We start from the raw sequence: 27,317 nt of genomic DNA, 5'->3' as shown, positions 1-27,317 counted from the left end.
TGTTCTTGGGAAGTTTTCAATTTTTATTCCAGAGCCCTTGTGAAACATTTCCTTGCCAGAATGGAGGAAGATGCAAAGCGCTTTACGAGACAAACAGTTACAGATGCTCTTGCACAGGAGGATTCACTGGGAAAAACTGTGACAAAGGTAAGCATAATAAAATGGCAGCATATTGCTCGTGAAAGTTCTAATGTGTCATGCACACCTTGACAGTGTATTTTAACCATGCCATGACTAAATTTTTTAAACGCCTTCTTCACGCAGGTGTACAAACACTACTGCTTTTTAACTTCAAGTCCGGGGTATGGCGATTCAATTCAAAGTTTTCAAATTAATTTTCCATTGATCAGTGCTTTGATTTACCGATTTCAATGATTGTTTTAAAAACACTTTAGCAAACTGAACAAGTTCTCAAATTTCAGCATTTCGAGACAAGCAGAACTCTTATTTACATCTGTCTAGACCGGGCTTTGTTGACGTTGTTTTTCTCTAAATATTCTTATCACCGAGTGTAAAAAATTCTCGCTTCTGGTTGATCTAGCGGCAAAATATTCGCTCCTCGTTCGCACGATTTCTTCAGAGTCTGATTCTTAATTCTAGTTCCTTGTGCAGATTCCAAAAGATTAATCTTCGTGTCCTACAAGAAAAAGCAAAAGACTAGTTTTGTAAAAACCTTACTCTGTGCATCGACTCAGCATTTTGTTGGTTGGTGGAGGGCTGGTGCAACCAAGCATCGTTTTATTGCACCACGGCTTCTTGCAACCTAAAGCTGTATATTTTAATGGAAAGAAGAGACAGACTGTGAAATAAATGTAGGTTAACATTTGGCTTAATTAGATGTACATATTAAATAAACATCTAGACTCGTTTAAAAACAGGTTAACTCATTTTTTGTTTCGGTTCTGAGCGACTAATTTTATTTCGGGAGTTACTGACTGCTTCTCGAAGTGCCTCCCATGAGTACTCGTAGAATTAAGGAGGGAATAAACACGTTGACATTCCTGATATTTACGCATTTACGCTTTCTTACTTTGCTGTTTTCTCGCACGCCTAACTCATTTGCACAGTTTTGTGCTTTTATAATTCGTTGTTACGCTTTTTCACTCCATCATTATCGATTAAAACATAATCCCTTAGGTTGAAACCTCTTTCAATGTTTTAAAAAAACGTTTCCTTTTAGAGTTTTTTAAGACAATATCAAACCATTTTCGACATTTTAGTCATGAATCTTGGCAGCAATTTTAGTATTTTTCGTTGAACGACTTTTTATGTATTTAATTTCGTTGTTGATATATCAACAACCTCCTCAACGTTGAAAATAGGGGTGAAAATTAATCGTTAATCTACTTATTAATCATTCATGGCAAGAAAAAAAATGGAAATCACCACAGTGAGGGTGGATTTGAAATGTCATCTTCATTATCCAAAATCTTTGGCGAACTTTTTCTTTGAATTTTTCCAAGAATTGAGAATGGTTTGAGAACCCTTTCATCTGATTTCCATACACTTCTAAGATGGTTCACAAGACTCGACTGGACCTCGTTTTTTTCAACCCACTCCTTAAACTCATTTATTATTAATGACGATATTAGCCAACCAGTTGACTCTTTTATGGTCAGGTAGATGAGTATAAAAACCCAGTGAAATTTGAAACACGTGTGGAAAGTGTTTCTTAATTTACGTTTTCATCAACCAACATAACAACAACGTTAACAAAATAGCACACAATCTGATACAGCGTCTCCGGAGGGTATCTCTTCCTGGACGGCTTTGTCACTTCTCGGATAAACTTCGTCATCCAGTAGTTTAGGCTTGAAACATCAATCTCAACTGTAGGTAAATCCAAGGATTCCAGCTCCTTGTCATTCCAAAAAAAATTCCTTTCTATGCAAAGTTCTTCTTCTTGCTTTCTTCTGGCGGGTCTGAATCTATCAGCCATGGGGTAGCAACTAAGTGCCGGCCCCCTTTTGCTGGTTCATTACGAGGAAAAACGCATTCATTTGCGTGAAATGGTGACCAATAGCGCAAGTGGGCGTCAGATAGCCATGACAAAGCCAACAATTGGATAACCTAGTTAGTAGGTGACATGATCGAATTCCAATGCAACAAATATAACAATTAAACAAAGAACTCTGCTGAAAAAGAACAGCGAATTACACAAATGAAAGCACTCGCCTACGACCTCGTGCTTACATCTGTTTTCTTGTGCTTGCGAACCCGATGTAACACTCTTCCTCGTTTTTAGTGCGTCTCAGTCAGTTTAGGAAATCATGTGTATAAAACACTCCGTACTCTTGTTTGTTATATTACTTGAAACTCCCTGTAAATAAGCGATTGGTTTTCAAAAAAACCAAACTTTTCCGCGTCAAATCACTATACTTGGAACCTTTCGATTAGAAACTTAGCTGTTTTAAATTTTCTACCCTTTTTAACACGGAATCTGGTAAGCGATCACCTGACACATGATCTTACGACGAACGCCAATTAGATAATACGACGCCGTTTTACCTATTTTGTATAGCTAATGTAGGCTTTACATTTTGGATGGTTGCTTTTGGAAACCGAGGGTGAACTGTATTGCATGAAACTTGGAGCGTGAAAAGTACTCATGAGTTGCTATGTTAACGAAACAACGCTACGTGTGAAACAACATCCGCTCTCGCAGGCTGTACAGCTTACTCTGTACAAAAAACTGATTCCTGGCGTTTACCTTCGTTTATGCCACTGGGTTACAACTTCACTGTGACACAAGCAAATTTCTCATGACGCAGGACTGACCTCTAAGTCATAATATTTCATTTGAGAGCCAATACTAGTTTACACATTTCTGTGTACGCAATAACTTTTTTTATGGAACGCACTATGAGCAAGGTGCACTATTTATTAGTAAAGTAAACTAAAACGAATATCAAAGCTATTAAAGGAAAGGAAAGTAATATGACGTCAAATACGAAACAGATCGAAAGGAAAATTAACAAGAAAGACTTAATTTCAAAAGAAATGTATACTCACTCCAATTCATTTGTTGTTCATTTTTATTGGTTTTGTTTTGTTTTTTGTTGTTGTTGTTGTTTTTATGAAAACAGAAGCTGCACCAAAGTACACTGTTCACAATGAAAATCTTTGTATTCCCAAATTAAAAGTAATTTATAATTTATCAATGAAAATCCAATTCTTCTAAATGCATTGTTATTTATAATTGCACTTAATAAAGTTGATGATTCCAAAAACAGATAAACTAAGAAAACGAGAGTAAGATAACGTAAGTGAAGTAAAGAAATGAAGAGCAAAAAAGAAATATGAGAATAAATAAATAAAAAAAGGAAATAGAAAAGATAAAGAAACAAAAGAAATTTAATTATTCCATTGTGGTTATGTTTCCTAGTATTTCTAGAGTGCCAAGGGGCTCTTGGTATGGCAAACGGCTCGATAACTGACGAGCAGATTAGTGCTTCTTCAGTGCTTGATGCCAATCATGCCGCCAAGCAGGGGAGACTCTACTTTCAAGAAACTCAGATTAAATCAGGAGCATGGCTAGCTGCAGTCAATCAGGTGAATCAGAATCAGTGGCTGCAAATTGACCTGAGAGATCAGCGCACCAAAGTAACAGGAGTAGCAACGCAAGGAAGGAATTATAACAACTGGCCCGACGGAGTTCGCTGGGAGTGGGTGAGAAAGTACAAACTGCAGTACAGTGATGACGGTTTGACATTCCAGTACTACAGGGAAAAAGGGCAATCTGAAGACAAGGTACATGGATAAACTTTCTTCAATTAATGAAGCACGAAAATACTAAGACCAATTTGGTTTAATTACAAAGCCTTTAAGCTAAAGATCGGCTCCAATTTAAATTTACTAATTTTTTCCAAAAATCTCTTTGTTGATTATTCTAACTTTTTATTTCCCAGAGGATCAATATCTATAACTTATTTCACTTTTAAGATTTTAAAGTCCAGCCTAACGTCACCACAACACGATACGGGAAAATGTAATCTTTTTAAAAGTTTCTTGAAAGCCTCCATCAATTACTCCCCCTCCCCACAATCAAAAATGCAGCAGAAAGTTCAGTAAAGTGTGTATATAAAAAATTCAACTACGGATACCAGTTAGGGCTTAACCGATGATACCACTCCTTTAAAATTAAGATGACGCATTTATCAGAGAACCTATGAAGTCATTCCATTGCTTAGTACCGTTGTAAACAAAAGCTCTATTATCTTTCTTAGGAGTTTGTTGGTAACGCAGATCGAGACAGCGTTGTTTATCATGAGCTGAACCCACCAATCACAGCACGGTACATCCGATTTCGACCAACAGCTTGGTATAAATGGATTGCAATGAGGGTGGAACTTTATGAATGTAAAGATAATTATTGCAGTTCATCCAGGTCATGAGTTCCATGTAAGAATATAATTTGAAGATGATATTAATCGCAATATTGACTATATTATTCATGTGGTTCATACACAAAAAATTATCCGTGGTAAACTGACCGGTAGGAAATTCCCCGCGTAATTTCATCTTCCAAGAGAACAATATTTTTATATATTAATATATATTTATTTTTTTCTTAATTTGTTCTTTTCTTTTTGGGCTTTGTTTTGGACTACGTTTAACGGAGCAGCGCGTTGGTCCAATTACATCCAGTATCAAGCGACGGTAGAACACTGTAAATGTTCTTGTGATCTGTTCGGTGAATCATGACAATTTTCCACGGTTACTTTATGTCGAGAAGAACGGCCACACTTGCAAAATGTCACAAAATGTAGTTTCCCTTAGAAAAACGGTCGTTTACCACGATAACATAACCACACCTTTTTTTTCGAACGAGGAAGTCATTCTTGCGCTAAAAAAAATATACTTTTTGAAATTGTCTAGAAAAAAATACTTTTGTTTTCTTTGCATTCTGGTGTGCGTAAACCGTCCGTCCGTCTATCCATCCAGCCATTCGTTTTTTGTTCGTGCATGTCACAGTTATCTAGGAGGCCAAATAATGTTCAAGAACAATAGAGTAACTGTTCGCTTGGTAATTGAAAATGATTGAGAAATATCGACAAACTTGCAACTAGAGTTTCGATATTGATTTACACCTTTATTGAAGATAAATGTCAGGGCCGGCGACCTGTCCTATTTCTTATCAAATTAGTGTAAAACAGACACGTCTGTTGCCAGTTCGTCCAAACCATCATCATCATCATTATCATCATCATCATCATCATTTATGGAGGTTGTAGTTCTCCAGTATAACTGTGGCAAACTTTTGAGCTTCTTACAAAGGTGTTATAACCCAACTTAAGGACCAGAATTGGGCAGAAGGGTCTGATGTTACTTTTTCAAAGACCTTAAATTGAATGCAAAGACTTATAATCACAATGCATTTTTGTTCATGATAATTGTCCCAATCAGTGTGGTTTTCACAACAATTTTACTAAAAATGACGTTTAATATCGTTTGTTTTAGTTCCTACGTGATTGAAGGTCAACACCAAAGAAGTGTATTTTGGAGCCCGTGATGATTCATATGGAACGTTTTCCATGCCACATAACGGTGACATCTCTTCTTTTAAACTCGTGCATTTGAGAGGCAAAGTATCGTGTTCAGCAAATCAAAACCTTTCCAGTAACTGGGGGTGCGATGTGGGAGAAAATCTTGCAGCCTTTCTTACTGATGCTAGCAATAAAATTGTTTTTCCACACGTTTCTGAGGTAAAGACTTACAAGCTTCCTGGAATTTGGTCTGATTCAACCAAGCTAATATTTAACAGCCTTACTGTACCCATTAGAGTTTCAACTGGTCAGCAGTTTAGAGTGTGGTACAGTGAAGATTTGGAAGATGTGGAAGAGTATGACAATGGAGGAGAGACGTGCTTGGACGTTTTTGCGTTGTACGTTTAAAACATGGCATGGCTTGTGCTGGCTTGAGTGCAGGTAGTTTAGCTTGTTCTTATCAATGAAGTACTTTAAAAAGCAGGGTACTTGTGAATTTATTGCAAATTAATCCCAGATTGTTTTCAAATGCCCGAATTATAATGTGAGTAGCTGAACAGTGCTAAGACAACTACTGTAGAAAAAAAATCGGTGCATGCCCGCATCAAAGGCGCTGGCTCCGATGGTGTTTCATTAGCCATTTTCCGAAATAATTTTTCATACAATGGATTCTAAAATTCCTCGTTATAAGAATTTTTGGAGTTATACCGGAATAAAAAATGGGATCTGAATATCGAATGCGAGCAATAAGTTCGTAGAGAAGCCTTCAAGCCAAATTTACCTAAGACGCAAAACCTAGAGGCTAGTTTCTTTCTACTTATTCCGGAATAAGGCCAATCGACCACAACCACTGGGGGTTCACTGAAATGTCAAAAGCTGTTTATTAGCCGTCAACCCTTCTTCATTATAAGTTGTTGTTGGTTTATAATAATAATAATAATAATAATAATAATAATAATAATGATAATAATAATAATAATAATAAAAATTAATAATAATAATAATAACGGTTTATCAGCAAATCCACTGGGTGGCTCTTCTTTGCTAAACCTACAATACAAACATAAAAATAAAACATAACATAAAATTGATTGGCAAACTATGGAAAAATTAAAATATCAATATAGACAGCATAATACTATGTAAAAACTATTAACAAACATCGGTGGCTATGTAGCGTTCAAGTCCACTTTGGCACGAGAGAAATACTAGCTCCTACATTTCTGTATAAATTCAGTCGTGTCTGTACATTGTTTAACGTCTCTAGGCAGATCAGTACTTTTAAAAAGAGTTTAATAAACTGATTAACTGATTAATGGATTAATTCAACGAAAAGCGTTTATAAACATACATACACTTCAAGGTAAAAAAAAGCCACCTTTGCTTTTGTTGCGTATGAATGAAATAAATTGTGGTTGTGAATGAGAAATTGCTCTCCTTTTTCTTGTTCTTGTTGTGAAGTTGTGTGCATGTGAAAACTGAGCGTGAGTGAAACTCTCTCTTCTTTTCATCTTTGTAAAGTTTGTGAATCTGGTTGTTGATCCACTTGTTGGTTGCGTTGACAACAGAGCCGGGTTAGCAAAGTTTCTTAAAAACAAGGCGTTTTGCTCTGATCTCTTCAAGAGATCCGAGTTACCCGTATGCAGAAGTCTTACAAACTGCCAATACGGGACAAAGAATTCGACAATTGATAGACACGTTGGAACTTTTAGTGCTAAACGTTTTCTTTTAGAAAACCACGACTGTGGCCAGTGATCAATACTTTAAATACTCTTCAAAGCTGACTTCATACACAATCAATGACTATTTTATCAATAACATATAGTTATAGAAATTAACAATTGTTTTGTTGGAATACTGTAATCTATTTTCGATTTCGTACTTCTAAAGGTAACTTGATTCGGGATCCGCCCTCCTCATTTATCATATAAGATCAGTCTAGAATTCATAAGTGAACTACAATACAATATTTATTTTGCCATATACTCAACATTTACAGCACAAGATGGAAAAAATGGATAAAATTAAAGAAAGAAGATGAATGGCGAGAAAACCTGAAAGAAACTCGAGGCTTATAACAAGTCAGGCTTCCTCACTGATAAACTGATGAACTCACTGTTGAACTGATATATACCACAACAGTATACAGCTATTTCAATTAACGTTAACGTTGTTGCATTTTAAAGTGATCTCGCCACAGCCTGACTGGCATGTATTAGTTACGATCAGCTTGATTTTTCGTCACTTACACTTGTAATGTGCGAGGTGACTGATAACCAATGAGCTCTTTTCTAGAATGACTAGCAGCATACTAATGGGATAGGAGTATCAGCGAGTCTCATTGTGCGAGCTACGCCGGGCTGACGAGCCCCAGAAAAGGGGGCAAGGCTGTCAGCAGCTGCTTTCCAGTCTTAAGAGCTTATCATGTAATTTCTTGCCCACCTTACTGTTGTGTTTAAGCAGGTTTGCATTGCCTTAGGAAAATTTTGATTTCGGATTTCCAAGCCTCGAGCTTAGGCGACTAGACCGGAGGGCCTGGTAATATGAATAGTTGTAGTTTAAAAGTGTTGACGGGCCTGCACGACTACTGCAGTTCGCAAAAAGATTGGTCTTAAAGCCTTTATAGCTTATCTCTGCTTAATGAGACGTTAATCTTGATCATGAAGGGAAAAACTCAAAAATACTGAATGGAGATTTTCTTAAGCGCTAAATATATGTCATCTACGAAGACATAGGATCCGTGGAATTCGTTACTCGTGATTTCATGTTGATGCTATTAACCTGCGGTGAGATTGCAGGGTGTTCGTTTATCACGTATATGAGAGTCTATCAGATCCACGTCTTTACAAAGTTGATCACTGCTGTCTCTCGCTTTCGAAAGCCTTGGCCTCTTGCAGTTGTTTTCAGCTCTGTTGCTCAGTTCGTGACTGAAAGACAAGTATTATGTTCTTAGAGCTGACATGTATCTCCATTGTCTTGTGCGTTAGCTCGCATCCGGCAGATATTCAAAGCTAAGACAGTCAGTAACTGTCATGGGAGTCTATAGGATGCTTCAGCGATTCCTTCTGATAAGTGTTTAGTGTTGTTTCTCAGGCAAGACTGCAGTTTCGACTCTCTATGAATCTCGTCAGTTGCCATTGAAAGTTCTGTTAGCGTCGGAGCAAATTATACTGTTTTGAGTTTATATATCTCCTTTGACCGTTAGGCGGATCGAAATTTCGCGCCTGCTTTTCTATTGGTTCTTGAGTTTGAACCAATGGTGTATCTTTTAAGCGAGCCAATGGCGCAAGAGGATTTTCGATCCCAATGTCAGCTAAGGTCAAAGTGTTTAGTTTCTGACAAAGGCCGGTGTTAAACTTTCCAGATATTTGGCATTCTTGCTGTTCTGTATAGGCAAGGATTGGTTCTCTAAAAGAGCATTTTGTGCGTTGAGTATGTGAATCTTTTGCTCTCAGCATTGCTTAAGCCTGTAGTAAAACCTCTAATGCGAGGCAGAACGGGGCCCGTCCATTAATGTCATAATCAGAGTGTTGACGGGCCTGCACGACTCCTACAGATCCTATGTCTTCGTAGATGACATATACTTAGCGCTGTCTCCTAAAGACGCGGATCTATTAGACTCTCCTATACGTGATAAAGGAACAGCCTGCAATCTCACTGCAGATAAGCATGAAATCACGAGTCAGTAGAGAAATCCACGGACCCCATGTCTTTATAGATAGCATTTATTTAGCGCTGTCTGATATCTTGCAGTTAATCCGAGCCAGTGAACCTAGACAAATGCCACAGAGCTAGCATACCCAATGGCATATGAAAAACTTCTCCTAACGGCTCAGAATGATCATTAAGAAAATCTCCATTCAGTATATTTGAGTTTTTCCCTTCATAATCATGATTAACGTCTCATTAAGCAGAGATAAGCTATAAAGGCTTTAAGACCAATCTTTTTGCGAACTGCAGGAGTCGTGCAGGCTCGTCAACACTTTTAAACTTCAGTTGATATTTTTAAAACAAAATTTAAAACGTTGCTATTTAAACGAACTTTTATTTAACATCTAGTTAATTTTCTCATGTTTGAAAAAAACATTTTTTGTACATATTTCAATTATTACCTTGTTTTTTTTTATGAATTTTTCTCACTTTTGTAAAGCGCCTTAGATCTTTTATTTTATTATTATTATTATTTTTTTGCGCTACATAAATTTTGATTGTCATTGCAAATTGTAGTTAAAGATACATTAAATTACAAATTACAAGTTACAGCCAGTTATTTTGCGATACAGTTGCGAAAACGAAAAAATGTTAAGAACAACTACAACAACTAAGCTAAACAAAATAATCTCGGTAAAGATGCGTTTATGGGTGGATGAGAGGCTGGTTATTTCATTGGTCTAGTTATGCAGTATCATTAAGCCATATTAAAACATTAGTTACTATACATTCCAGAATAGAATGGACTACAGAGTCCGCCTCAAGACATTAGGTGCGACAATCATCGTTTGTGATATAAATTTCTTTAGTCATTTCTATTTTAATGGTAATTATCCAATGGAAAAGTTTCAATAGGTATTGTCCAAGTTTTTTATCATTAGAAATTATCTTGGTGGTAAGGATGAGGTCTTTTCAGAATACATGAACTGACCTAACTGTAGCAAGTGGATACCAAAGAAAAAAATGAGAATTTCATTAAACATCTCAATCCCAAGTTGGACTGCCTGTTCTAGCGACCGAGGGAACTGTCAGGTTAGTTCAATCCCGAGAATGAACCGTGTGGTATTGTAATTCACCAGTCGGTGAATCCAAACTCGCCAATATGATGAAAACCATGAGTGAGGCAGCTGGAATTACTTCACATTTCCTCAACCACTGTGTGAGAGCTACGGCCGTAACTGTACCGGTTATCAGATAGCAATGTTGAGGCAAGACACATCAAGGTAGTGGCAGGCCACAAATCAGACAGCTCGATTGAATCGTGCGACGCAAGGGCATCCTTTCACCAGAAGGAGAACATGTCGAATATTTTGGGATTGGATTCGTCTCCGGAGAAGAACCATCACACCAGCCACTAGCTATTCAGAATCGCTCCAGTTTTCAGCTCCAAATTCAGAACGAGAATAACCCATCCAGCTCTTCTTCTGCCGTTGCATCCCAAGTTTATCAGCAGTCAAACGCCCATCTTCCACAGTCGTTCAGCTTCCATGGTTGCACAGTCTCCATTGTAAACAACAACTTTTATCGTTAAACTGTGTCAACTTTCCATAACATTTCTACTCATTTACGTTTTCTAGATTAAAAAGGTGGTTTCCAAAGGGAATGTTTACGTCAGTATATCTTTGATTGTCATTTCACAATAAAAAAAACGCGGCTCCTCGTTTCAGTTTCGAGTGAATGACAGTTTATAAAATCTTGAATGAAATGCAAAGGCGCACACACAAAAGCCAATGCAATGTGGCGCAGTTGTCAATTATTCGCGCATGCTGCATGTGACCTATTTATATCACAATTCAATTAAAACGTGAACCTGTCTTGTTTTTAAGTTTTGAACGACTAGTAGATTTATACTAAAACAATTAGATTATTCGCCCTCAATGTCAATGCGTGACAGTTGATTCGGGCTTCGTCCTCATCAACTATCACGCGATTGAAATTCGAGCTCACAATCTAATTGTTAAATCTATCTATCTATCTAAGGAAATCAGGAACGTAGCTTCCATATACACACGTACGCCCATGCGTACAGCTGACACCTGGGGAAATTATATTTTTTTATTGCCTGGAAGCGTTTTAATCATTTAATTGGCTAACTGATAAATTTTTTGCGTCATACTTGCATCTTTACGTTAAATTTCCCTTTATTCTATCATTACTCAATACTCAGTGGCCATTAATGGCAAGAAAGATTTGAATAGTGACAGAGTCAAAAAAGAGGAAGTAAAACGTCTATAAGTTTCTATAGCCACTACGGCAGTGACATGGAGATCTCTGGGATAGAGATAGGAGGCACAAATGGAATAGAATGGATCAGAATGTGAAGCCACAGACCTTGGTTGAGACTCGACCACCACAAACCGCCAATTTTATCCCGGAGTATATGTTGCTCTTATAACATTTGTTAACTTAACTTATCCTGTGTCAACATGCACTGCTGAACGTAGTTTTAGTAGTATGAAGCGACTAAACTCCTCCTCGAAGTACCATGACGGACGAGGGTTGAGCTTTCTTGCAATACTACACATACATAACACAAGGACGGTGATACTGACGCCGGTGTTTTAGTAGAGTTTGCTCGTTCTGAAGGGCAGACGTCTCGCCCTATGCCTGTAAACCGCTTGATGGCGTTACTGTTTGCTTTTTTGTTTTTGTTTTTTCGTAACACTGTAGCTTACCGAAAACTCTAAGCCAGTTGGCGACAGACAGGTAAAATAAGGAAGTAAAGTTCTACTGCATTTTACGTCGTATTTGTTTACTGAAAATGTCCCGCGGAAAAAAACAGGAAATGGCATATGCGAGGCCCCAAACCCCCTAGCTATAGTAGAAAGCGCCTTCGGCCCTTACAATCAATGTGTTCTCATGCGTACACCTTCAAAATCGTACGCTACGCCCCTGGAAATACAAAAGTCATCATATTGCCGGAATACTTGTACGTTTTTTATTATCTCCAGATTGGACTTTTGTAACTTACTACTATTTGGACTACCTAAGCAAACTTTGGAGAGACTTCAGCATGTTTAAAATGTAGCGGCCAGAATCGTTGTGCTTACACCTAAGCATGGACATTTATCACCTATATTTCATGAGCTGCATTGGCTTCCTAAAGAAGAGCGTATAGTTTTTAAGATTATTTTTTTTAAATAACCTTAATGTTTGTCTGACCTAATCAAGATTATATTCCTCGGCGCAACTCCTAAGATCAGTTAATAGTCATCGTCATTCACGTCCGAAGGCGTTTCTGGCCGCCGAAGGAAATGCTGTGAAATATAGGTATAGGGATGTTCATTGTAAATTCAGGTTTAAAACTTAAATAAACTTGTTACTACAATCAGTGATTTAAGGGGGCAGTCTGGGTAAATTTTTATAAAAAAGGATGTGAGTCAGGAAATAAACGAGAGAGGTAGAAAAACTGTATAACTGTTTATAATTCACAATGTTAGGTACAGGTTGACAAAAAACCAACATCAATGATTTTGTTTGCTTTGAAAAAAAGAATGATACATATGGACGGTTCACTATTCAGAAAGCAGTTGGAGATATTACCGTTAAGTTTGCTCACGTCTCAGGCGCTGTCGATAACTAAAAGAATAGTTCTGGAGTAAACTGGGGAAATCCATTCCGCCAAATACGGACCGTCCTAACATACGACGGCAACAGCGTTTATCTACCCTAAAATTATACTCCCCGCGAATGAGCGCGAGCCTACTACGCGTATATATTGCAAGGCTCTGGTAGTCACTTGGCCAGAGCTCTTTTTTAATTTATCTGATTCTAGCCTAGTAGTCTGCAAAAATATGGTTTCTGGAAGATCTGTTTGATTCTTCATGTAGAAGGAGATAAATCAGGTCATACATGAATGAATCTATTTGTTTTGTATGTAATGCAACTGAAGCTTAATGTTTGCTCAGCTAAACCGGTAACAAATCAGGATCCGGTCCTGACTGACTGGTTCTGTTACGTTCTTTAAGTATCTGTTCTTGAACACGGGACCGGTTCGGTGCTGGCCGGATCAACCTGAGGGATGCATAAAGCGAGAAGCGCAAAATAGTATTTCTTCCGAACTTGCTTCACTTTTTCGGACCCGCATAATTTACCCGCGACGATAGATTATTTCGGCACTACTTAGAGTCTACACTTCAGGGACAGCGGAGCCGGGTGGGGGGGGGGGGGGGGGGGGGGTCTAGCCCTCCTTCCCCCCCGCCCCCAATTTTTGCGAGGACGATATTTTATTTTGTTTTAGTATGAGGTACATATGAAGAATAAAGTAGAAAGAAGATGCTCCCAAGAAAACGACGCGCCCCATCACGTTATGAATGACAATTGCAAGAGAAATTTTGGGAAATTCAAGGGGACGGATTTTCATTAACTATTGTGTTAAGATATGAGTGATGTCATAAGAGTGCCGTTGCTACACTGAACTACCGACTCATAATATTGAAATATGGAGCAAAACTGGTACTTGCTTTATTTTGTGGCGAGAATTTATTTTACAAAGGTACAACCTTATATAAAAACTGTTGGAAACTTTTCGACAAAAAATATCTGATGTAGAATGTTGAAAATACCATTTCCGCGTCTCTAGATTTCAAAATTTTCTGGGGGAAGATGGCTCCAAACCAAACCCCGTACAAACTCGCGACCCCCCCCCCCCCCCCCCCCCCCTTCCCAGCTGAAAATAGGCTCCGCCGTCCTTGCACTTCGCTGCCGGTTAACTGAAATAAGGATGAATCATTGGAATTAATCTTGTTAGCGAGAGCATATCAGGTGTATACTAGACCTAAAAATTGTTATTTTTTGTTGCCGTCGTGTTTTTATGTGTAAACACTTTTGATTAGGAGGAATCCAGAAAGATTTTCTCTAGGGTAAAGTTAGCTTTATAATTTTTGAAATGCTTTACAGTCACGGACACAAATTGAGTCTTTTGAAACACGCAATGCGATTCCTCTTATGCACGCAAAGCTATTTCGATAAACATCTAATGGTCTCCAGGGAAACAATTAATTTTTTTTCCCAAGAATATCAATGTTTCCCGAGAGGAAATCGATGGAAACATTGAGATTCGAGAAAAAAATTTAACTCGTTTTTTGGAGGATCATTCATTAAGTGATTTGTTATATAGCACGCAAAAAGAAAACATTAAATAGAACAGGGTCCACTTACGGACAAAAACAAGAGACAAACAAACGCTGAAAAATGTGCTGAATTTAAAGACATCTTGGCAACCGCACTCAGTCTTTGTTCACCTGGAAAAGCGGTCAACATTTGCGGGTAATTAACAGTTTAATGTTACCCTCTGATGTTAATGTTTTCGCAGTGTTACACGCTCGAGGGCTTTTCGTAGCAAACAGTTCTATTGTCAGATGATTGTGACTATGAATTAGCCAATGAATGTGTGCACTTTGGCGAAAAACTTCAGCTGTATAAGTAACATAACCTGAATAGTGCTAAGCACCTTTCTTTGGCACTTTCATTTTACTTGTATTTGCATAAATATGCATATATAATATCCAGGTCATTTTGTTTTCTTGACAACATTGTCAATGAAGGCATCGAAACTATGTTCGCTAATTTTATCGTTTATTTTTAGTCTAAAAAATATATATTTGCACTATCAATAGTAACAGATTGTAGATTGCATGACAATCGGTTCAACTTTGTCGTTATGATTCGTCATCATTGCTTTTTTAACTACAATTAATTTACCTTGTATTTTACAGCTGCCATAGCTTTGCACCGTTCATTTACAGAAAATATTCAATCGTTTGTGTCAATAGTTGTTTCATTAAGGTAAATATACTTTCATTAACACCAAAATAAACTCCATTTGCACGAAACTGAGAAATCTTCAAGAACGACATTTGCATATGTAAAAAAAAAATTCAACAGCATCAACAGACAAACGATAGCTCTTTTTGACATTCATTTTCAGGAAATGCATGTTTATTTAGGCAAAAAAAAATCGTTAACGCAAATAGACAACCAATTGCATTATTCGACAATGATTTTCTAGAAAATAAATTCATTAACGCGATAAGCACTAGAAGTCTATTGCAATAGACTGTTAGTGCTTTCCGCGTTAATAATTAATGTAACATTCTTTAGTGCAAAAAGACAATCATTAGTGTCATCATAACATTCAACTATTGGTAAACAAAATTCAAATTCGCTGTATGAATTATCCTTCAATATCCTAGCCGCTATTAGGACATCGTGGTGAATACGTTTACATAAAACCACACCACTGTCCACATTAAGCTGCCGTGATGGTACCAATATTCTCTTAGAAAAGCAGCAATTATTTAAAATAGACATTCGCCGTCCTGAGGAACAGATGAACAACAGAGAAGAAGCAAGAATCCAAGGAATTGCTTTAGGCAATTATCACTTACAGCGAAATATTGGTACCATTACGGCAGCTAGATTGTTGGTGCTTATCCAAATCTCGTTAATGAATTTATTTTCTAGAAAAATGTTCTCGAATAATGCAATTATTGGTCGTTTATTTACGTTTATGAATTTTCTTTTTGCTTAAATAAACATTCATTTCCTGATAATGAATGTGAAAAGGAGCTATATCATTTGTCTGTTGATGCTGTTGAATGTTAATACATATGCAAATGTCGTTCTTAAAGATTAATTCTTTCGCGCAAATGACGTTAATTTTGGTGTTAATGAAAGTATACATGAATGGATATTTTCTGTAAATGAACACCAAAAGGTGTAGTAAATTCCGCCACCTTGAAACATTATTGTTATCACTGATCCCCTCTAGAAGGTTGTTCAGTGTATATTTTTTAAATACCTATGACTAATTATCATGCGCTGAATTATCCCACATCACAATGTGTTTAATTTAACTGGGCAGATGTATTTGCACCTGTTCATAGCCTACGCCTGTCAAATACACGAAACCAAGCCATTCTTGGTCCCCGCAGTCAGAGGTTGAGAGTTAGTGAGTGATAATGCGGCTGATAATAGCATCCGTCTGGATCGCACTTGGTTCTGTTGTCCTATTTAAGGTTGCCCCGCAGCTTTCAGAGGTTAGTTCTTTACTCATTGGTCAAAATATCAGCCGAGAACACTACCCTTATACTTAAGGAATACCCTCAGGTTAGCCCAAAGTGAGAACAGTAATTGAATATGTTTTGAGACCAACAATACAAAGAAGTTCGACCCGAGTTGCGTTGTTGTGTAGCCTGCGAACGCAGACGTATTTCCGGCTCAACAGCCCGAAATACGTCTTCGTTTGCAGGCTAGTTGTGCTACACTTCTGTAAAAAAAATTGTGTGAATGTAATTCATTTACCCACGAAGCACCAAAGAGCTCTAGGAGTTCGTTTTCAAAGATTACCGTGCTTTCTAGGTCGAATTGGAATTTGGAAATGTTGTATTAAGGATTACTTATATCTGCTAACCGTTTACAGCAAGATAAAGATGACTTTTGAAACGAGCCTGAATTCCAATTTCAATGGACGAAGAAGATTCGAGATGGAATTGTTATTTCCCTGTATTTATTTGCCTAAAGACTGCACAGTTCAAATTTGCTTAGTATTTGAAATCGCAATGAAACCAAGTAGAATTTAGGATTAATTTTCACGCGTATTTTCAAAGTTTTTCCAAATTGCCGGAGTCACTTAGCAACAAGGACAATTTGGGAAAACTTTGAAAAGAGAAGAAAAAATTAATCCTTAATTTTCTACCAGGACTCGTTGCGATAACTTGTTTATAACTTAGAGGGTTTAATACGCTTTTAATTTTCTAAGGCGTAGACAAATAGTGGAGAAATCCCAAGATGAAGGTGACGTTTCAAAAGAGATTAACTCTGAATTCCAATTTCAATGGAAGAAGAAGATTAGAGAAAGAATTGTTATTTCCCTGTATTTATTTGCCTAAACACTGCACAGTTCAAATTTGCTTAGTATTTTGTAATCGCAATGAAGCCGAGTAAAATTTAGGATTAATTTTCACGCGTATTTTCAAAGTTTTCCCAAATTGCCAGTCACTTAGCAACAAGAGCAATTTGAGAAAACTTTTAAAATAGAAGTTATCCTTAATTCTACCAGGACTTGGCGCGATTGCTTGTTTATAACTTAGAGGGTAAAATTTCCTTAAAACTACCGAGGCACTTCGTAAAACAGCCAACGCCGGAGCTGAGTACGAACGCTTACTCGTAAGCAAAACAATACAAACAATATAATTTACCTGTTAGTTAGGATCCAAAACAGGAAACATTGATAGTCATATGTATATGATGTAATTAAGGGAAAAAAGTATTCTTTCAGATAAAACACGATCGAGTTTCTTTAACGGCTTCAAAAAGGAACTTCTCTAGAGAATATGTAAATTTGCTTGTAAAACGTTGTAACCTTGAGACAATTTCTATTGTTATTTTCTATTGCAAGAAAGAATTTTAGCGTACTATGCACGTCTTGAGAAAACACGAACTACACGAGTATTGGAAGGCTTTGAAAATAACTTCATCCTGGGTTTGGGGCGAGGGAACTAATTAAGCATTCTGTGTGGTCTTAAGAGACTGAATAGGAAATGACTATAGTTAATTGGTAACATAGCTTCGGAGCTTTTTAATTTCGGAACTTTCAAGGAACCTTAAATTGCCAAGGAAGAAAGACAACTATTAGAAAATGACGTGCCACTGAGACGACCCGTTCCGTAAACAAATGGTCGATGAAGATTTTTTGTGAGTGGCAGGCAACAAGAACGAATAGTTAAGCCTGGAAGGAACAAAGCGCATCTGCTGTGAAAACTTGCAAGTGAAATTCAAGGTTTGCAAACCCTTATTAGTATTCTTTATATAAAGAATAGTAATGAGGGTATAAATAATACTAATGAGGTGAAAGACAATGAACCCCGGTCTCCCCAGGGACTAAAATCAAATACCGCCCCCAAGCTATTCAGATTAACGGTGTTTTGCCGGATTTTTTTTTTTTTTTTTTTTTTTTTAAAGCTCGTGGCCGTGATAGGTTGTAATGTTCATGAACTACAATGAGTTAAAATTCATGATCAAACTAGCAACGATGAATTAATTTAAAGGTCAGGCATCCATTTCAGTTTTTGAATCCAAACAAATCTGCTAGGCGTTCAGTCGATCCAAGTTTTTAGCTTTTGACACATATAATCTTTTACCTTTTTTTGTAATACACGAAATTTTATCAGCAGCCCGGCATAAAAATTAAACGCCAAACTGAGATCGTAGTTGTTGGGCACAAAAATGAAGAAACCAACCAAATGTAGAAATGGTGTGTTTGGCCAATCAGGAGCGAGTATTTTCGTCGCTCGACCAATCAGGAGTGAGTAATTTTGTCCTCGGCAAAAGGAGAATTAAGAAAAAAAATGGCCTCTTTTTCGACCAATCAGCATTCACCAAATTTTCCTCTATGTTATTAAGTCAGTGAAACCAAGACAGGTTTACAGTCGGCAGCTCATTGTGATGGGGTTATGTTTCCCTTCCAGGCAATAGAGCTCCAACGAGGCGACTATCAACACCTGCAGTATGGAAACTTAAAGGCGTTTTTTCGTCACATGCTGAACATTTCCCAGGTTTTGGCTTCGTTTGATGTTAATGGTTATACCGACTGTGCCTTCGAATGTCTCGCCAATCTGGCGTGTTTCTCCTTCAACTTTGCTATTTTGGCTGATAACAGTACTGGCCGCCACGTTTGTCATCTCCTGGCTTCAGACAAGTACGATCACTCCAGCAGTTTTACACCAAGTGACGAATTTCATCATTACGCTATTGCGGTAGGTTAAATAAAAACTCATTTTGCCTTTTTTTTTTTTCTGTAAATTTTTCTAACGCCTTGTCGACTCTGTCTCTATGTTCGTCCTTTAATTACAATGGATCCTAGAGATCCACCTATCTATCCTTCTGTCTTGCATACATTCATCATTCTAACAGGTTAATAATTTTTCTTTTTCAAGACTCCTTGTGAGAACACACCATGTCAGCACGGCTCAACATGTATTCCACTGTATGAGACCCATGGTTTTGTGTGCCACTGTGTCCCCGGTTATATTGGAGAGTTCTGCCACATGAAAGGTATGTCACCGGCTTTTTTCAAGAAAAGTGCTACAAGTGACAAAAAAATTCCTATTCATGTTAAAGAGAGAGTATTTCTGCGAGCATCTTGATTTTGACATCGAAATATTGCAATAACTTTAGTGCGACACAGGCAAGCTTCTGCGGATGACACAGGTGTAACTGACCACTAACCTCAGAATATTTCATTGAAGAGACAAAAATTTTTACACATTTCTGTGTACAATTTCGAGATAGGACTAAAACCGTTCCGCTACTTAAAAGGCACACATTCTTCTTCTGAACATATCTTTGCATATATAAATAAAGCTACTGAGCCCGGCGCTATATCCCCCACCTGCGGTATGCTTTTGGAGGAGATGTTCGTCTTGAGCAATCCACAAACCTACGATACAATGAAACCTCGCCTTAAATTAATAAACACCACCCCATCCGTAAGATCCGGTCCCCCAATAATACGATCCATAAAAAAGCGAACACATTGCTCTTGCTTGGCTTTAACAAGACTGTGCTCGTACGCTCACTTTACCTGAAACGTTTCGTCAATCCGAGGCCACGTTTGTTAAATCACACTTCTACGGACCACTCCGGACAATGATCAATCACCGTCAGAATGAGTAATCACCCACAGCTGTGGTACTGCAGTATAAACTGGGGCAAATCTATGAGCTTCTTACAAAGGGCTTATAACCCAACTCAAAGGCCAGAATTGGACAGATTTGGGTTGAGTTGCATAAAATTTAACATCGGGCGTAACTGCTAACGGCAGACCTTCATCCCAGTCACATTAAGTATTTTAACGTCTGACTATAGCATTTATGTCCGCCGTTAAGTTTTATGCAACTCGTACCTGGTGTCACTTGGTTCAAAGGCCTTAATCAAATCCATAGATTTGTCTTTGCAATGCATTGCGAAGACGTTTTAATTAGGGTATTATTTATAATAATTTTACTTAATAATTTGAAAATTTCATTTCAATTTCTTTTTCTCTTTGTTTTTTAGTTCCCTCGTGGTTGAAGGTCAACCAAGAAGTTTGTTTTGGAGCTCGTGATGATTCATATGGGATGTTTTCCATTCCACATGACGGTAACATCTCCTCTTTTAAACTCGTGCATTTGAGAGGCAGAGTAGCGTGTGGACCTGGTGATGAGCATTTAAGCAACTGGGCGTGCAAAGTGGAAGAAAGATTGTCAACGTTTCTCACTAATGCTAACAATAAAATTATTTTCCCACAAGTTTATGAGGGAAAGTGGTACAAGCTTCCTGGGATATGGTCTGATTCAACCAAGCTAACATTTAACAACCTCACTGTACCCATGAGAGTTTCAATTGGTCAACAGTTTAGAGTGTGGTACGGCGAAGATTTGATAAATACGTCAGAGAATGACAATAGAGGAGAGACGTGCTTGGACGTTTTCGCGTTGTACGTTTAAAACATGGCTTATGCTGGCTTGAGTGCAGGTAGTTTCATATGTTTCATGTATTAATATTCATTTTTTCATCTTTCACGGGTATATTACGAACTCACAACATGACCAGATCCCCGTTGGCTTGACATTTCAGTTGGTAGAGCACTGCACCGGCATTGCAGAGGTCATGGGTTCGAATACCGTTGAAGCCTGAACTGCGAGGATATCTTTCTTCTATTTAATCATTCATCCGCAGTTCAAAATGTATGTTTCGTATATTCATATTCATTTATTCATCTTTCACGAGTAAATTACGAACTCACAATATGACCAGTTCTCAGTTGACTTGATAGCTCAGTTGGTAGAGCACTCCACCGGCATCGCAGAGGTCATGGGTTTGAATCTTGTTCAACCCTGAATATTTTTTTCAGGCTTTCTTTTCCAGTCGCAACTGCTTAAGTTGCGTACTAACTGCGAGGATCCTTCTTCTATTTAATTTTGCAGGTAGTTTAGTTTTTTATTATCAATGAGGTACTTTAAAAAGTATGATACTAGTGAATACTAGCAAAATACTAGTCAAATGCCAACTGGAAAAAAAAATCGCTATCATTGGCGCCCGCATCAAAGCCGACGATAAACCAGATATAAATGTGCGTTCTAATTTCATTTAGCATTAACCATATCCAGTTAGGACACTTTAAACGGAAGGGTTCCTAAAACGGACGGAAGTTGGGCCCTGCTACAGATGAATGAGTCACTCCACCGTAACCAGCTAAACTCTGTTCAAGATGCAGGTCTCTCCAAGGCGGATACTTGGTGCTGGCTCCAATGGTGCTCGATTGGCACTTTTTATAGAAAAATAATGCTTACAAAGCCTACTAAAAATTCCTCGTTACAAGATTTATTTGAGCTACCGGAATACGTAATGGTTCCTGAATATGGATTGCGAGCAATAAGTTCGCAGAGAAGCCTTTCAGCCTAAATTTACCTAAGATACAAAACCTTGAGGCTAGTTTCTTTCTCCGGCTTATTCCGGACTAAGGTTAATCGGCCACAATCACCGGGGATCGATCACTGAAATGTCAAAAGCTGCTTTTTGGCGTTAACCCTTCTTCAGAGGAAGTTAGGCGATTATGAGTTGTTGTTGGTTTATATATACCGAAAGACTGGAGAAAACACTGATTAATGAATTAGTTCAAAGATGAGTTTTTTCTTGATGTTTTTCCCCCGATATTTTTGGAGTTAGAAAGGCGGAAGACCGTCATGCGCTGAATAGAATGGTTTAATAGATTAAATGATTTCGTCAGTGACGGGTCTGGGTGATTCTTTACCGTTATTCATCGATCGTTCTTTATCGATCATGTTAGACTCTTCTCCTGTTTCATCAATAGACATCTTTTTGCATGGAGTCAGTTATGCAGTAGACAAGGCAGCCGACCGGTTGGCTCAGTTGGTTGAGCATCAGACTACCGTGCGGGCGGTCGTGGGTTCAAACCCCGGCCGGACCAACACTCAGGGTCTTTAAATAACTGAGGAGAAAGTGCTGCCTTTGTAATGACATCTGCAAATGGTTAGACTTTCTAGTCTTCTCGGATAAGGACGATAAACCATAGGCCCCGTCTCACAACACTTCAACGTTCAACCCTGTGGGACGTTAAAGAACCCACACACTAATCACTAAGGGCATGGAGTTCCTGTGTGCTGGTCTGGTCTTTGTGCCTTTTCATGATTTCATGGCTTGGGTGGGTTGGATGAGGTCGCTAATGGACATATGCTGACGTCCGATCTCACCCTTGCATTGAAGTAATGAATATGTAAATAGAAAATGCGGCATATAAATCCATTACCATTACCATTACCATATTTTATCAATAACATATAGTTATAGAAATTAGCCAGCGTTCTTTTGGAAAAAATACCATAATGTAGTAGGCTAAGCCACCTTCTGTTCTGTAGCTGTGCAAAGGCGCTTCACTCGTGCTGTTTAAACTTTAAAATAACGTGGAAACTGGTTAAAGTTCTATTTCAGTGAAGCATTTATAGGTATTTGTAAAAACACAATTAGAATGTTAGATTTCGTACTTCTAGAGGCAACTTAATCCAGGATGCGCCCTCATCAGTCATCATGTGACAAGTCTAGCGCTCGCAAGTGAACTGTTAAATAGTACAACAGTATACAGCTATTTCAATTAACGTTAACGTTGCTGAATGTTAAAGTGATCTCGCCACAGCCGGCATGTATTAGTTGAGATCGGGTTGATTTTTTGTCACTTGCGACTGGTAATGTGTGCACGTGAGGTGACTGATAACCAATGTCCGCTCTGAGCTCTTTTCTAGAATCTAGCAGCATACTATAATGGAATATGTGAAGTGTCAGCGAGCCTTATTGTGCAAGCTACGCCGTGACGACGAGCCCCAAAAAGGGGAAAAAGATTCCACGGCTGCTTTCCACTCGAGCGCTTATTATGTCATTCCTTGCCACCGTGGTGTCGTATTTAAACAGGTTTGTACTGCCTTAGGATAATTATAAACGTAGTTGAGAAATATAGTTGAGTTTAGTGCGTTTATTAATAAATTGCCCATATCACCTTGCGGTCTTGTCGCGTAGGCTTTCCGACGTTGGTTGACATAGCTGCGTGCCACTGTAGTGCAATTTTACTGTCAAATTGTCTTGTAAAAGAAAATAGCTATAGGTTAAAAATAAGAGACTATACTGCTCTTATGTACAAATAAATTAATTAATAGGTAAAAATTAATTAATTAATAGAGATAAGTACGTCATACACGGCGTTTGTGGAATGGCTGTTATGTCGTTCAACAGTGAAAATAAATGCCGACATTATCTAAAGGATTATCGAGCTGTGTAGTTTTGTCCAGTGACTACTTAGGCTGTGCAGCCATCTCTTTCTTTCAAAGAAAACTCGAGAAGCGATCGGAGAGAAGGGGATGGGCTAAGCTGAGCTTCTCGGGCTCGCTTGGAAAGAAACAAGTGCTACGCAGGCTAGCGCCCACTTCATGATGGCGACAACGTGGTTGCCAATGGCACGTTAGATTCCTGTAGCTACTCTATCAAATCAGATCTCAGACATGATCAGCATTCGGACTTACTCCTTAAAAAAAATAATTCAGTTATGATTAAGGATGTCAAATACTATCCTCGGATTTCTATCCCTGAAACTTGACAAACTGACTTCAGGGAGAGTACGGAGACAGGTGACAGCGACGCGTTCTTTAGTGGCCAGACGTCATGCTCTATGTTAGGTTTTATCATACTTGGTTCCCGAGCACGGTGCCCGAGTACGATTCTCGCTGGGCACCAGTGTGAACGCACCCTTTTAAGTACAAGTTCGAGACCTTGTATTTGGCCACTGAAGAAGGTAGCGGTTCTCTTGGCCTCCATCATGATGCTGTCGTGTTAAGTTTTCTTAGCAGTATCAGCCATGCAATTATTTCAGTTACTTTCTGTGTTTGCATTTTGTGCCCGGTGCCCAGGCAATAGTGGTCGTACACCAAGTGTGAACAAAGCCTTGGTTCTTTGAAAGTGCCCCGAAGTTCTTAGTCTCCCTATGATAATGCAGGTTATTAAGGCATCACATTTCCACATGTGACACTAAGTTTCCCTTCATGCGACCGGTGGTACCGTAGACACCGTGTTCCTTCTCACAGCCAGCTCACAATTATCTGTATTGAATGTTGCGCTAAAATCTATATCACGTGACCTTGATAGAGGCCTACAGCGCATGACTGCTACAAATGCTCGTCTGTAATCTGTCCTGCGCAGTGTATATATAATAACGTTTACTACAGAGTTTAAATGCAGTATCCATACAGCTGACGTGTTGACTATGGGTGGTAAGTGATAGTCATTGAACGTCATTAGTCCGCGAGTGATCAGGAATGGAATCCAAAGAATTAGAAAAACAAATATGACGACTAATATGGCAACGGTAGCTTTACTCTCCAGGCCTGCAAGAAAGAAAAAATAACATATAATAGTGTAGGCATTAAATTTCCAAGCTATAGACTTATAGATTACGACCAACTCCGCTTGCGCTGAAAGGAAGCATCTTTACGGTTCTTTGAGTGTGTGCTAAGCTGCTCTGTCACCGGGAAAAAACGCAAAATACAGAATGGAAACAACTTATATTTGTTACCCTAACTGATAAGGGGTTAGTTTCTAAAGATACTGTGGTACTGCGTTGATCAGGGGGTGCAAGCGAATATTTGGTTTTCCCAACTGGGTTGATAAAGTAATTTGGCCACTGTAAAGAGATTCGAGAGCTGACTTTTGGAGCGTTAGCCCTTTCTTAGAATGGAGCCATTGCTGGCTCGCCATTCTGACAAAACGTCAGCTCTCACGTCTCTTTGCGGTGGCCAAATTGCCTTCAGTTGTCAACCGGCAATTGGTAAAGCCAAATATTTGTTAACAATGATTGTCGTGGAAATTAAAATTAGTTGGTCCACACTTTCTGCAAATGCGGCGATACAAGACTCCCATTCGAAAATAAGTTTTGTGGTGTTCCGTGTACTACAGTTAACTCAAAACCCCTGGTGTGGATATCAGTGGCCTCAGTTTATGGGTCAAAATTGACAATAACTTAAGGAACGCTGGAGGGAAATGTTATCCGTCTCTTCGTCAAAGCACACGGTTGAAATTTTAGACCAACGTAACACGAAAAGTACCATACCCAAAAAGGTAAGGAAAGGGGAAAGGATAATCACACGGGAGTATGGAATTTCCGTTTGAGAATATTTTTACTACGGCATCTTTCAACAATTTCCTTTAATTGTGCGATTTTCCTCTACGGAATCCAAGGTAGACTCAGTGTTTACTCGCAACTTTGAAATGGGTAATTCGTATTATCATGAACTGAACCAATATCTCGAAAACAGATCGAGGGTAAACACTGTGGTATGCCAGGTCTGAGACAGAATTTATAATCGATAATGATCGTGAGCCAGGAAAAATGTTTATAAACATTATGACGGAAATTCACATGGAAGATTGAAGAAAATATTAGTCATAATGAAATTACTTTTCCTTGTTTTTTTTTTCTCAGATATAAATTAACTACACATACATCTATATTGATTAGGCCAAGAAAAAATTAGTTTTAAAACGATAACGCAGAATTCACAAAAAAATGTAAATAATGGAAATTCTGAGTCCTTATTGCAAGGAAATGACAAAATGACGTGGTTTGTTTTGAAAGTTTGCGGTTCCCTTTCGTCTTTTCATATAGAAATGTGTGATCATATAGCTGATTAGCACTGATACAGGTTTATAACTGTTCAGGAGATCACGAGTTTTGTGAAAGTACTTCATTGACATTTCTCGTCCACCGACATAAAAAGATTTAATGAAGAGATCATTCTAACATTTAAATACCAATTATATGGTAAGATTTAAGAAATCGGATTAGTACCGGAAATGTGCTCATAAGAAAAAAGGTGAACATGATTACAATTTGCGTCATGGCACTCGTCACACTGATAAACATTTCCGGTTAGCAGTGATTTCACGTCTTCACTGCCAAAATTAGTCTTAATATGTTCACCTAGGAGAGAAAACTGACGTAGCAACGAAATTCCTAAAGGTGAAATTTTGTTTCTTACAAGAAACAGCAAAAGATTATTTGTGTCAAATGCAAAAAACATGATCGGATTTGTTTGGTTGACAAACTGAAATCATGGCCGCTACCAAGTGCTTTCACCTCGCTACCACAGAACAGAACAAATTACTCTGCAAGCAGTCCACGTTTGGACCCACGGTTTGCTATTTTTAACGATCTGTGTGAATTTCAAGCGGTAGAAAGCTTCACAGTGCAGATGAATCGATTAATTGATGCCTAACATTTGGTTTAATTGTTGTTAGTTTGCTCATGAAACAAACTTGTATTTTTCTTAATTTTTTTATAATAATTACATCTATCTAACAATCAACTTTTTCTCGTTTAGTCTTTTTTGTACGCTAAGAAACGGGTGAATTGTTTGTTTGTTTTGCTTACGGGTAAGTGTTTTTACTCTGGGCCGGGGCTGACTGTTTTACGACGTGTCTCGATCGTTTAAAGAAAATTTTGCCCTATAAGTTATAAACACGTAATCGCAATGAGTCCAAAGATTACTCAAATTGCCCGAGTTACGCAGCGACGAGGGCAATTTGCGAAAACTTTAAAAATACTCGTGAAAATTAATCCTTAATTCTACTCGGCCTCATGCGATTACATAAACAAAGCAATGCTTATACTATATACTGGTAAGCCCATAATACTAACAATTCAATTTGAACTAATTCTGGATTTATCGGCTGAATATCGAGGGATAAAGATCTATCCTGTGAGCTTAAGAGACGCATGTTAGGGAGGCTACCTAGACGTTCTTTGCAAACAAAATAGCGTTTTTGGTTCTTATTAGGAAATCCATGTTATGAAAATTATGGTCGACAGTTTCAAAAAACTTGCTTTCCCTCCGTCTTTGAGCTGCCGGCACCAATCAATTTTTCTAAAAGTCCATACATTTAAATTCGTATTTTACTTGAAAAATCCTTATAAGTAAAGGTTTGGTTATACATAGACAAGTAAAGATAAACGATAAAAAAACGTTTCGGGGTCGTCATGACGCCATTATCAAGTTCGAAGTGATAGAAATAATTGAC

The 27,317-nt window shown here is 38.1% G+C and overlaps 2 protein-coding genes across 2 annotated transcripts; both read left to right on the top strand.

Moving 5' to 3' along the window:
• On the top strand, window positions 1-5,894 carry LOC146477936 (lactadherin-like). Its single transcript, XM_085112523.1, has 5 exons — window positions 1-147; window positions 3,386-3,750; window positions 4,227-4,387; window positions 4,975-5,026; window positions 5,478-5,894. The coding sequence occupies exons 2-5, from the start codon at window positions 3,415-3,417 to the stop codon at window positions 5,892-5,894; spliced, it is 966 nt and encodes a 321-aa protein (XP_084968649.1). The 5' UTR covers window positions 1-147; window positions 3,386-3,414.
• Window positions 5,895-16,126: 10,232 nt separating this feature from the next.
• On the top strand, window positions 16,127-21,867 carry LOC146477935 (uncharacterized). The gene is made up of 4 exons (XM_085112679.1): window positions 16,127-16,237; window positions 18,668-18,955; window positions 19,136-19,253; window positions 20,256-21,867. Exons 1-4 carry the CDS (start codon window positions 16,160-16,162, stop codon window positions 20,684-20,686), a joined length of 915 nt encoding a protein of 304 aa, XP_084968805.1. The 5' UTR covers window positions 16,127-16,159; the 3' UTR covers window positions 20,687-21,867.
• Window positions 21,868-27,317: the final 5,450 nt, after the last annotated feature.

Source organism: Pavona decussata, unplaced genomic scaffold, assembly GCF_977016875.1.
Source record: "Pavona decussata unplaced genomic scaffold, jaPavDecu1.1 SCAFFOLD_67, whole genome shotgun sequence".
In the NCBI taxonomy this organism is placed as follows: domain Eukaryota; kingdom Metazoa; phylum Cnidaria; class Anthozoa; order Scleractinia; family Agariciidae; genus Pavona; species Pavona decussata.
The sequence above is the reverse complement of the archived record's forward strand: the minus strand, read 5'-3'. Positions and strand labels throughout refer to the sequence as shown.